The sequence below is a fragment of the Drosophila bipectinata genome, chromosome 3R (genome assembly GCF_030179905.1).
Source record: "Drosophila bipectinata strain 14024-0381.07 chromosome 3R, DbipHiC1v2, whole genome shotgun sequence".
NCBI lineage: Eukaryota > Metazoa > Arthropoda > Insecta > Diptera > Drosophilidae > Drosophila > Drosophila bipectinata.
Genome location: NC_091739.1, coordinates 18870264 through 18883315, shown reverse-complemented (window position 1 = coordinate 18883315; position 13052 = coordinate 18870264). Strand labels below are relative to the sequence as shown.

Here is a 13052-nt window from a genome sequence, read left to right as displayed (position 1 = left end):
AAAAATAAATTGCCACATTAAATAACTTTATTTTGCTAGCTTTTTGGTCAGCACCCGCTGTGACGGCCATAAAATATACCCTAAATTGCCAATAAAAATTTAAAACGATTGCAAACAAAAGCGACGAAAAAAAAGACACATAGAGCTCGGCATAAACAATTGTCGTCTATGGCCTGACCGTTAAAGATTTATGGGCCTGATCGTGAAATTTAATTGACTGAAAATATGGAAGAAAAAAAATGTCCAGACTTGGGCCAGCATCGTTTTGCCATTTTATTCAATTTTTACGACGGGTGGCTTTTCGTTATTTGTGTATTTTCTACATCGTGTACGTATTATTTTCGTAGTGCACTATTGCATGTGACCTTAACACACGCACACTTCCAAAAAAACACAAGAATTCTGTTGTTTTCCGGCAGGATAACCTTTTTCAAAAGACTTGGCAGATTTTCTCAGTCGGTATATATTAAGGTTTTTATTCAAATAATATTTAACTTCCCTTATTGTGTTTTCTACAAATATTTTTGGGTTTAAAATTTTAGTTTAGAAAAGCTTCTTATTTAATTGTTTACGAAAGAAAATTCACAATTATGTTTGTGGGAAAAATAAATTCTTTTATTCCACTTTCTAGTACATTTTTTTAGCATGCAAACTTTTTAGGGCATTTTCTGTTCGCATTGCTGGACTTCTATTGTTTTTTCTACTGGTAGCCTTCTTTTGTTTTTACACACTTTGTCGCGTTGGGACAGGACGCACCGTTGAGCGTGATTTCCGGCCACTGGGCCAGTGGACTCCGGTCCTGGAGTTGCAGGATTCCGTTTGCCGCAACTGTGTGCACCACCAACCTGCGAAAACATTTTTCTGTGCATTTTTGCGGCCGACGTTTTGGTACCTTTGGTGCATGCTTTTTATTATTCTATTTTGAATGGTAGTACATCGGGATTTAAAAGGATACTGGTGCCGACATGAAAACGGTTCTTTTATTTTCTCGGGCTACCTTCAATTGTGTTAATTTTTGACATATTTATTTGTGTAGTTGTGGCCAAGCAGCTGTGTTGCCATTGTTTCACGATTTCGCACGCGTATTCCGTGCATCAATTTTTCAACAATTAATTTATAAATATTTGTCAATTCCGCGAAGCGAAAAACATGACAAAAACACACAGCCGCAAATATTTGCATGTTTCTTTTTTACCAACAAGCAAAAGTTAAACGAGCGATAAATTAAATGAATAAAATCGTGTACAATGTAAAGGAAAGTTCACAAAAAAATAATTTCAAGGGAAACGACTTCAGATTACTTGGCATTTTCATTGTTTTTATGTTGCATTTTTAAATTATTTAAAAATAAAATGAAAACTTCTTTGTTCTGAAGCACAAAACAATTTTTAACACAATATACTTTGGAAATCATCAAGTTCCGAAGCTTGTTACATTTCCATTTAATTAAATGAAAATACCGGCCATATGTCATGTCCTTGTAGTTAGAAGGACCGGTTCATTGATGTTCAATTCACATTCATTGTAAACAGGTCTGATAGGGAAAAAAATCTGAAAACAATGGCTTCAATTTTTATCTTTTTTGTGCAAACAAAAAATAATCAGAAATCGGAAAATCGGCAAATTCAGGCAATGGAATGCTCTGCAGTTGTATTTTTTAAATGAATTCAAATACCAAGGCTCCCGTTCATTAAAAATGCAAGCTTTATCGCCTTTGAATTAATTTTAGGATAAATATAATATTGACACTCGAAAATGAAAATCAATGAGCTTGAAGGCAAATATGTGGTTTTGATTTTTTGAAACTCCATTCATTGCATTTTAATGACCACTGCGGTTGTTTTATTTAATGTTAACTTTTTTTGAAGTTTGTTTCAATTTGGTTGTCCTTTCCAAACGGCAAATGACAAGTAATATTAGGTATTCGATTATAATTACAATTGCGTATAATTAATTTTATAGCTCACGCGTATTTGCGTTATGACTAATTTTCCTTTGTGATTATCCATTTGCAAACAATTGCAATTAATAAATTATTTATTGCTGCATAATTGCAGGAAGAATTGTCTAGCAAATGGGCCGAGCTGGCGACGGAAGTGTGTGCCCTTTTGGCCGCAGAACTGGAAATACCGGAGGACGAGTTGCCGGTGCCATTTGATGCGGCTTCGGAGAAATCCATCGATGATCAGCGGTAAGTTGGTTAGGAATTCAAACTCTACCTCTACAATATCCTTTGACCTCAGCAACACGCTATTAACCTGCATTCAGTTCGATTTTCAATTGTGCAACGTGATTCCATTATGTTTCTTGGCTTTATTCTACTTCCAGCGAGGATTGCATGATTCGCATAAATAAGCTGCTTCGTTCTGAGAAACTGGACCAGGCCGTCGCCCTTCTACGAGCTGCCAGGTGAGTTGACTTCTGGTTGCCATTGTGGCTGAGACTCCTTAACCCCCTGATCCCATGAACCCTGAACTGGGAAGTTCGAAGTGCGTTGTTAAGGCAGCAGACGCGCCACCCCTTTCAAAACCCCACTTTTAATAACTTGACATTGACTGGGGTAGCAAAAGCAATTCGCATAATAAATTAACTGTGCTCACAGCCAAGGAATCCCATTCGGGGTCCTTTTGTGCGACTTTTCTGGCATTTACCGAGTTTAATTTTTTTTTGCTTGTTTATTTTTTTCATATTTTTCCTCCCCTGGCTGCCCTTAAATTAAATAGTTTTTATTTATTGTTAAGGCAGGGCACGATGCTGCCCAGGCGCTCCGGTAACTACAGATAATGGGCAGTGGCCCAGGAATGCCACGGCATGTCCTTGCTCTCCTTTTTGGCCAGATAATAAGAAGAGTTGGTGGTCCGGTGCAATTCAGACAATTTCTCGGTGCCTGGTTTTTGTCCCTGTCGTCCTGCAATTTTTCAGTCAACAAACCACACAGACATACTGGCCAGGTTGGCCAGGTGAGAAGGTTGCTGCTGCTTCGCTCCAGTGGATTCGGGATGTGTCTGCCTTTCAATTTAATTGCCCGCTCAATTATGTAAAGCCCATTGAAGACGCGCTCAAGAAATGTTTATTGTTTGCTCGGGAAAATTGCGTGAAAATAATTTATCTTTTGCGCGTCAACATTTAAATTGTTGGCCAACACCCACCATTGGACACCATTTCCACAGGACACCAATTCCCCAGGACACCAGAACCAGCAGCGTTGTTGGCAGATGTCGCATCATGTCAAAGGCTGGCAATCGAAAGCATGGCTTAAATATTTCCAAGTCATTTAATTACAACCTCATTAAAATTTTCCACCTGGTACTGTTGGCTCCGGTTCTGATCCCAAGAAATTTTCCTTTGAAAGGATTCAGTTGAAGGTATCAGGGAGGGATGGCTTCAATATCATTAAATTCTGAGTTAAAGTAGCTAAAAGTGTTGCTTTTGAGATGAACATGCAGTTTCAATTGTCAAACTTGGTTGAAATTTATGTACATTTTAATTGTTGGAAACGAAAATTGTATACAATTTTTGCCTGCCACTTGGCTGGCTGCTGCAGTGGCAGCTTAAAAAGGTCTAGACTCTAGACGCTTTTTCTGCTAATAAATTAAAATGCGATATGCATATAGAGCAGCACTAAGGCTTGCTGCAACACCCTCTGAAGTTGCCACCTACCGCCCACGACCACGCCCCTTGACACTCACTCTTTTGTCTGGCTATTGTCTGGGAGTTTTTGTGCCCAGTTGCCACACAGTTTCTGCCCCGAAGGATTTTGTTACACTTACTTTATTTTTCATACTGTATTAAAGGATGTTTGGGACTGCTTTTATTTTTGGCTTTTTTATTCATTCAATTAAAGCCTTTTTAAACTCCTTATTTAGATAAAAAAATATTAGGGGAATCTTCAAAACTATTTAGGTTTTTGTTAAGGTTAAAGCTTCTAGCCAAGGTTATCATTAATAATTAATAAGTATAACATGAGAGTATTTGTAGGGACAGTATATCTTTGTATCTATGCTCCTACTTCTCCCTTTTTTGGCTGCCATTGAGAACATTTTTGGGTAAACAGAATTTTGAAAATAATCCGAATTTTGTGGCAGCGACATTTTCATGTACACATGTGTCTGGATGTAAGTGCGTTGTGGGTGATGAGTCTGCTCGGAATTTTTAAATACTTGCCAAGTCACACTATTAGGGCTTTTTAAGTTTCATTCAGTGTGAGAAGCGTTTCTGAGCTTTCCCGCTTACCACTACCACTTTATTCTACTTTTTTCCCGAAGCTGGCTTAATGGGTGCACAGAAATATCAGCTCGGAAAAAAACAAACTTTTAAGTGAAGTAAATGCGCAAAATGTTTATTCAAACTTCACTTTGGCTGCAACTTTCATCCCGCTTACCCCCGCCTGGCTCTGGGCTGTAGCCACGCCCACTTCGCCCGCCTTTTAACTAAGCTTATTTAAGCGTCTGCTGATGCGCTTATTTAGCATAGCAACAGAAAAGTCGGAAGCTTCTGCCTTTTCTTTGCCTTTGCACATCCCTTGTTGATTTTGTTGACTGGAAATATTTAGCAATTTCAGCTCTAGAGCCAAATTCAACAAACGTTCATTAGTGCAGCAGTTGAAGCACATAATATATCTTAAATATGTATATATAATGAAAAAGAAAACCATAATCCTGGTTTTATCATAAATTAAAACTGAAAACTAATCGAAAAACTTAAATACGGCTTGACCTACATTTTGGAACAGATTGCCCAGCAGATCGTTTTGAAATTAATCTGGTATCACTCAATGTGATTATAAATTGTGTTAGCCTTGGTCTTTCTATTTTATTTTTTTTGCTGTCGCGAAATAAATAGTTTATCTGTTCACCAAGCGGCACAACAATATTAAACATAATTTAACTTAAAAGCCAAAATCCAGCCCAGCCCAGGATACCCAATCCACCCATCCGATGTTTCATAGATTTTCATGGTTTATAATTAACCAATATTCGTTCCTGACCGGGATACGACCATGCAAAAACCGCTAATTATCGTCAGGCCGCAGCTTCGCCGCTGGACAACGCTGTACTTGCACCACTTTTAAATGAGCACACGCAAATGTTGACACAAACCGAAAATTCGGACCGCCGCCCACCAAAGTTGGCGGCACATTGTTGTTTCCTGTTTGCCGGCGGTAACTAACGAGCTCCCTCAACCCAAAAATAAAAACGACCCGCAGGATTACAATCCCTGCTGTAGGACAATATTCGAATAATTTTTCGTAATGGTGTCGTGTTGGGGTCTGGGAGTCAATTTATTGGCTGGGCGACAGCGAGAAACATAAGTTGCACTATCGCCTACTGGCACCGTCACAAATGAGCATAAATATTTCGCTTAGAGGGTCTTGCACCTTCTACTATTTTCTTGTCCTGCCACAGGTTCTGGGTGGTGCCTGTAGGCAACTGATATGGCCAACAAGAGAATACTCTGTTTTCAAACGCCACAGAGCAACAGTCATGGTAATAGTGTACAAAAAATAAAAATTACTCATACGACCTGTATTCCAAATTGTCGGATAATAAACCTTATATATTTTGTTAAAGCCTTTAAAGTGAAAACCAATTAAAAGTCAAATCAGAAACATCCTTAAAAATGAATTAAATGAAAACTTTGTTGTCTAGTGAAATTAGAGCCGAAACACCCCATTCTCGCCCTGGTTTTTTTGAGCTCCATATCTTTCTCGTTATGTTTTTGCTGTGCACTGCATATTAAGCTGCTTTCAAATATTAAATTAACAACGCCATCGTTGCGAAAGGCCTGCAACCATTGCAACCGTTGCTTGCATCATCTGAACGGTGGGGATTACTGTGTATAGTACTGTGTGGGGCACAGAAAAGGAGAGAAAGGAACTTGCAACATGCGAAACGCTGGTCAGGATCAGGCGGCCCGGGCTGTGTATCCTGACGCAATTTTAAACGCATCAATTTCAGTTTTTAGGGCCAGAACTAAAAGCCCTGCTTGTTGCATGCTTTTCGCCTGCAACATGACGTGGCTAGTCGGTCGTTATTTTGGCCATTGTTTTTATCCTTTGGTGTTTCTGATTTTCAATGGACTTTTTGTATAAGTTATGCTTGCTGAATTTGCGAACAATTTAGTCTGTATCTTTGCCACTATTAGCTTCTGACTGCTATTTTTCTATTAAAACAAAATGAAAAATGGCATTTACATGGAATTTAATTCTGTTGGTAAATTGAAATGGACTGATAAACTGCTGGCGAAGCAAAAACAATTCACAATTATTTTAAGCCATCAAAATTTATTCTCTGTTTATTGTTGATTACAAACTACACAACTGTTTTGACAATTCAGGACAGATCAGACCTGTTTTTGATTATTTCACAGATATTTTTAGATTATTTTCATGGATATTTTTATAACAAAACATTATTATTCTTCGTGGTCTCTAATTACTTTGTAAGGACACAAGGATGTTTTGGTCGATATTTAATTTTCACATCTTGATCACGTCCGCTCTACCCTAGACTTCCCTTTAATTATTACTTACTCTTATTTCATCTATTTTCATATTTCATTTATCTGTGCATCCCGCAGGGAGGTGTGGCCGGAGAACGAAGTGTTCGGTGCAATTTCCGCCGCACCGGAAGACGAGCTGCTGCTATTGCGTGAGATTTTCATGCACAACATTACAACAGGTGAGTCCTGGAGGGATGCAATGGCAACTCCCTGGAATCCAGGGCAACATTTTAATTATTGTTTATTACTATGCATTATGGAGAAGGTAGATGGTAAATGCAGACTTCGGTTGACCGTTGGTTTAATTAAAAATGAAAATCTGCCACTTGGCTTTTGCGTGTCATTTATCTTGCGCTGTCCTTCGTCCTGTCCTGCTCCTGTTTCTGCCATCCCGGGCAGTTGGGGCACTTCCGGTGCAGCATTTTGCATCTCAACTTTATAAATTTGCTGGCTGAAATAAGCCAAATTATAGCGCAACTTTCAGTTTGTGTATGCTTGTGTGTGTGAGTGTCCTTGTTGCATTGTCTAAGTTTTTGCAGGCTCCGTTTGGCTCTTTGCCTTTTTCTGGGCTCCTTTCTGTGCTTTCAGGCAGCCCAAGCTCACTCGTCCTTCGGCCAGCCCAAGTTCGCTTAACAAATTATCCAACAGAAATTCTTGCGCTTCATTAAAAGTAAAAAATGAGACAGCAAAGGACGAGCATTCTCATTCCCTTTTACCATTTACCATTGCCACGGCCCTCATCCCCGTAGCCTGGTCGTTGTTTTCTGGTCCGCCAGGACCTGCCAGATCCTTGGCTCGCTGGACTAAATGAAAATATATTAAACGCGTAATTGTTTTATTTCATTTTTTGTTTTCCCATCCTGCCAAGTGCATTGGTTTGTAAAATTCCTGTTGTTTGCCTCCGTTCAATTTGAAAGTCAGTGAAGCGTTGACAATTCGCTGTCCATATTTTGTACTCCACTTTTACATCCTTCGTAGAATTTCTCCTATTTTTGGCATGGCTGACATGACTTTTCAATTTGCCTTCAGATCACCGGGAATGCAAACACAGCGCGATTTATGTTTAGACACGTCTAATGGCTTTTGCCTTTTGACATGCCCTGTATGCATATGCTCTATGCCGCGTATTGAAGTATGTATGGAAGGTAGAAGGTATTTCTTATCTTCTCAGTGCAGTTTGCGGTTGCAGTGACTTCGGTGCACATTTTCAAAGCTGCGGTGGCAGCGAAAACTTTGTGACAAGCGTTTTAAAACACATCCAAGGCTGACATGTTGCTTTTTTCTTAACTTTTTTTTTTTAAATATATGTGTCTATATATAAAATACAATACAAGGACAACAGCGACGCCGAAGATGCCGCTTCCAATGGCAAAGTTTTCAACTTTTACTGTGCCGTGCAGTTAATCGAGATTTTTGTGTGCGAAATTTATGATTTCCGCTGTTGAAACAAACTTATATCAAGAGTTTTTGTGCGGCGCATATATCAGGTTCGGTCTTTAAGGAAAGAGTTATGGCCGAATTTATGAACCTTTTCCTGCGCCAAAGTTTCTCTCCATAAACTTGAAATATCAAGTGTCGAAAGTGTATAAATTTTGAATTATTTATTTTATAACTCCTTGAACTGAATATTTTACAAACCAAATACAATTTGCATTTTTTTCAATTTAAACTTTAAATAACTTAATTAAAAGGGTGTCATAATTTCGTTAGTATTCAAATTAAAAATGAAATTTGTTCATTCTTTGAATAATTTGCATTCCCCCAGAATCGAATCAATAAGCCAGCATATCTATATAATTTTAAAGCTCAATAAATCCCTTTGTGTGGCGAATTTAATTAATTTTCAATTTAAAGCAACATACCCATATTGCCTTTCAGATGAATTGAACGTTGTCTGGACAATGGCACACACTGAGTGTGTGTGTGAGTGTGCATCCTTTTGGCCGTTTGGACCGCTGTCTGTGCCTTGGAGCGCCTGCACTGAGGGTGTCCCATCGTCCTTTGGTGGACATGAAAGGGTCTTGGTAGCGGCGCTCAAACGCAACAGCGCTTAAAGCATTTGAAACCCTCTTTTATGTCTGCGTCATCAGTTTTTTTTTATTTTTACCCCGGACCGAGAGGGTTGAGCTCGTTAAGCTTCTGAACAAAAAGCGTGACCCGTTCTAACAACGACCAGGGGATTTGACGCCCTCCGGCCGCCAATAGATTGATGTTCAGTTGACAGTTTGCCAGTTGCAACAATATGCAATTTACCAGGAACAAAAATACAAAAAAAAAAACATATTAATCCATTCCCCCACAAATTCATATAAAATGCTCACGCTAATGTCGGGCCATAAAAACCGAATCGGTCCCCAAAGTGGCCATTGAATGGGCCGGCCTGTGTCTCTTTAGTTTTTTGAACTCGTACATTTTATTAATTACCGGCAACCGCAAACTTCATGTAGTATGCTCGCTGCCTGTGGTTTGGCTTTAATTAATATTTTTTTTATCCTTTATACCCTTTGGGTATATTGTGAGTATCAGTTTTGTAAAAGCAAGAGAGCATGAGTGTTTGGAAGCTGTATTCGTTTAATATACTTCCAACTATGTTTTAAAACTTATTACTAATCAGTGATTATCTTTTAAGTGCCAATAATATTTGAATAAAAAAGTGAGCGTCTCAACTCCTGTTCTTTCAATTCCCGATTACGAAAAAAAGTAATTATCCTCTTCGTTAAACTCAATCAATTATTAAAAAAAAAAAACTCCCAACCCATAGGGTAGAATAAAGTTGCATTGCAGTCGATGGTTTAATATTGAATTATTTCTCTTTATATTAATTCGATTTTGGTTAGAGAAACAGCAAGTGCATTGACACTTTGCATAATTTATAACACTTGTCTGCCCCCATTCCCCGTTCAGGACTCGTGTAAGCTGTGTTTCAATTTCAAATTCTAATGCAAACGTAATTCCAGAGAAATAGGATTGGAAAAAAGGAGGTGTAAGGGTCTAGCATGTGAGTCTGTTTGCTTAGTTAAATCTTAATCAAGTTGCCTCGTTGATTTCGATTTGTGGCGCGCATAATAAATGAGAAGGAGTCCTGTCCTTTGTCCGTCCGCTTCCGTTTCCGCTGGCATTTTCGAGACCCCCTCGTGGCAGGCCAAATCAACGCCCAGGACTCGTACAAAAATAACACAAAAATCCACTCAAGTGTTAAAACAAGCACAACAACAACAAAAGAAAAAAGTGCCAGGCGCTAACGGGGACAGAGAAGTTGAATATATTCATTTGTACGTGTATGTGTATTATTTCAAGTCCTGCCAAGTCTGTGCGCCAAGTCCTTAACTGATTTCCCAGCGCAAACAAGTTGGTCTCTCCAGTTGTTGTCGCTGGCCCTGCCCCAGCTCCGACTCCGGTCCTGCCTCCGTGTCGCGTGTCCTGCCTGCATCCCTACTCTTTGTCTCGCATAAAAATACAAAGTTTATGTTATGAACACAAATAAAAACAAAAGCACACAACAAAGCTCGTCCCAGAACAACATAACCGAAAGTGCGCAAAAAAAAAATACGAGCTGGGAACAGAATAAAATACAATAAAATGAAATAAAATATCCACAATGGCACACACAGCAAGCCCAGAGTCATTTGGACACAACAGAACTGAGTTCTGAACTGAAAAGATACTACACTTTAGAAAATAGTTTATTAAATAGTTAAGATCTTGAAAATCAAAGGCATTACAGACCATAAAGTCTTAAACTGAAACCTGCGATAAATAGAAATAAAATTGACTTTTATATTTAAATAATTATTTATTTCTTCGAGTGTTTCACCTCTTGGCAGTATATTTGCAACTTGACGTGTCGTCGTCTACTGTCCCCGTTTTCCAAATCCACTGGCGCAAAGAGTGCGATACCAGACGTCAACCACAACACCCGGACTCACATACACTCATATGGAACTCCCGAGTTCCGGATACGGATGTGGATGGTCCGGTGATGACACTTACTCAATTAGGTGCCATGACTTGGCGCTGGCTTGACACTGATTTGCCTTTCAGCTGACCATTTTTATTGGGTAGTTACTTTCAGTTTAATAGCTCTCCATTCGTTCACCTTGATTAGTTTATCTGGATCTTGTGTTTGGCTTTTCATCAGGTAGATTCTATTTGCCTTTTCAATTTGCTAAGCAATTTAATAATACTTCTTTGAGCTTCAAACGTTTAAAGTTCTTGAATTATCGGGTTTTATGGAAAAAAAAGCCTTTTGAAAAAATTGTAATAAGGCTGGTATTTAAGTCTGGTAAGCTTCAAAAGTGGCAGTAAATATTATGTGCATTTTTCTTTTCTGCTACAACCTATTAAATGAAATATTTTTGTGTAAATTCGAAAAAATTTGCCAGGATTTAACGTCTGATTTACTTTACTTATTTTTGCATTTTAATGGCCATGTTGGCTCATCTCGTGTTTGTTTGTTTTCTTTATTCCCTCGCTTTTTTGTATATCTGGGTGTTTTTCCTACTATTCATAAATAAAAACACACACAAACCACACCTGTGCTCTCACTTTCCTCCTGGAAGCTTCGAGCCTTTGGTCTGCCAGCCGCAGTTGCCGGCAATAACATTCAAAATATGTAATGTGAAAAAATAACCCAAAAATTTTAACTTTAAATTGAAAAAAGAGAAAAGTTGGCCGCTGGGCTTACGAACTTGAAAAAACTTGTCGCATTGGTTGTGCGTGAGAATTCCCAGTGTGTGTGTGTGTGTGGAGAGTGGAATTCTACCTTCAGTGAACATAAAACGTTGCATACTTTGGGGACGCTCGTTCACAACTGGGCGACAATAAAAAGTGGGCAAAAAGCGGTAAGAGGGGCGAAAAAGAAGTAGTAGTAGGGAGCGGGAATAGAGCGTAAGGTAAAAGTCATAACGAGTGCAAAACCATGAAATGAAATCGTTACCCCATCCCAAAATAAAGCACTCCAACTGCCACGGTTCCTTTCCTGTTTTTCTTTTACTCTTTCGCAGGCATGTGCGGTTAAAATCCAGGATCAGGTGCCTAGATTGGTATGCCCTTATCAAGCACATGTATTTTTTGTGCTTGTGGCTTAATTATATAACTAAAACCACAAAGAAAACTAAAATTTACAAGCTAAACCGCTGACCACAAACGGCATACGTATAGTACAATAAAAAAAAAACGTCAAATATATACAAAATTTAATCATTTGCCTTTAATTAAATCAAACCCATTCCCACATTTGTTCACATGGAAATAATACCAATGACTATTTTTAAAAACCTAATAGGATAGTAAACTTCTGTGAAAGTTAAGAGCCTCCTTTGATAGAGTATAAAAAAGTCAGGGTTTATTTTATAATTCCGGCCCGCTTTTTTCACATTTGACATTCGTAAGTACAACTGTGTGCGTGGCTGGGTGTCCGTGTGTGTGCGCGGCTGTGGGTGTGGCACTCACACACACGTCTCGAACACCCCCGACGCACTTGGGTGGTTTGGGCGATGGCAGGCAGGGCTGAAATTAAGCAATGTGTCCCTAGAGTGCACTACGTTGCGTATACGTAATGTGGCCGTGCTTTTTGGCTGCGGTGCATTAAAAATGAATGCAATTTAAAGTTGCCAGTGCCATACCCCTATACGACAGCGTATGGCTATCTCTCTGGTGTTTTCCCAGCACATCAAGAATCCACACCATCCGCAGAATTTTTTGCATATTTATATGTACATTTGCACATAAACGTCAAACGGGAAAAAACTACGTACGTATGTCAGTTGCCTTCCGTTGCTTTTTTATGCTTGACTGACGCTAATGGAGCACCATTTGGCTGCACAGCTCCGAAATCAATTAGATAAAGTTTATACCCAGCTGCGCTACCAAATACGAACAAAATAACACGCAGTAGCATAAAAAAATGTTGACTCCCCAAAAGTTTAAAATTAACTTAGGATTGGGGTATCGGATGGATTTTTCTGAAAGCCAATAGTGGAACAATTACCGGGGTAATTGCTTTATCACTCTATGAATAATGGCATCTTCTTACCTGATATCCTTTTTTATATTTTAAAGTATTCTTTTTCTCTATAAGCTCTTTAAAAATCTGGTCAACAACCAGTTGGTGAACAAAACATATCCTCCGTAGCAAGGGACTTTGTGACCTTTTCCGCTTCCTGTGTCCCTTTTACCGTGTTGTCCTTTGAGAGTGCTTATTTGGGTTAATCAGAGATAATGTCCTTCTGGCCTATACTTTGTAGGTAGCCCGGCATCTGTCAAAAGCCAACTGCATTAAGTGCCGACAGCCCACTTATAAACGTAAATGGCAATGGGAAAAAAGTGAAATGCCACCAGCCAGCGAGCCAACCAGCTTTGCAAATTTCCCATCGACTCTGACATCTTTGCCCCCATCAAATTTGTGAGCAAAAAAAAAAAAAAAAAAAAAAAATGAAAAGAAATTGATTCCAAATGACATTTTGTCATCAAACTGTCGCCGTATGTCTCTGTTCATCTGTTGGCACAAATTTCGTTATATTTTTATTATTTTACCATTAACCTTTTTATGG

At 38.9% G+C, this 13052-nt stretch overlaps 1 protein-coding gene across 2 annotated transcripts in view; it reads left to right on the top strand.

Annotated features, from left to right (window-relative positions):
- The window catches only part of timeout (circadian regulator timeout), a 66246-nt gene that overhangs the window by 19921 nt on the left and 33273 nt on the right, over positions 1 to 13052 (top strand). For both annotated transcript variants that reach the window (XM_017249045.3, XM_017249046.3), the window contains 3 exons: positions 2058 to 2191; positions 2329 to 2409; positions 6580 to 6680. In XM_017249045.3, the coding sequence (XP_017104534.2) occupies positions 2058 to 2191; positions 2329 to 2409; positions 6580 to 6680 (316 nt within the window). The remainder of the gene's footprint in view (positions 1 to 2057; positions 2192 to 2328; positions 2410 to 6579; positions 6681 to 13052) is intronic.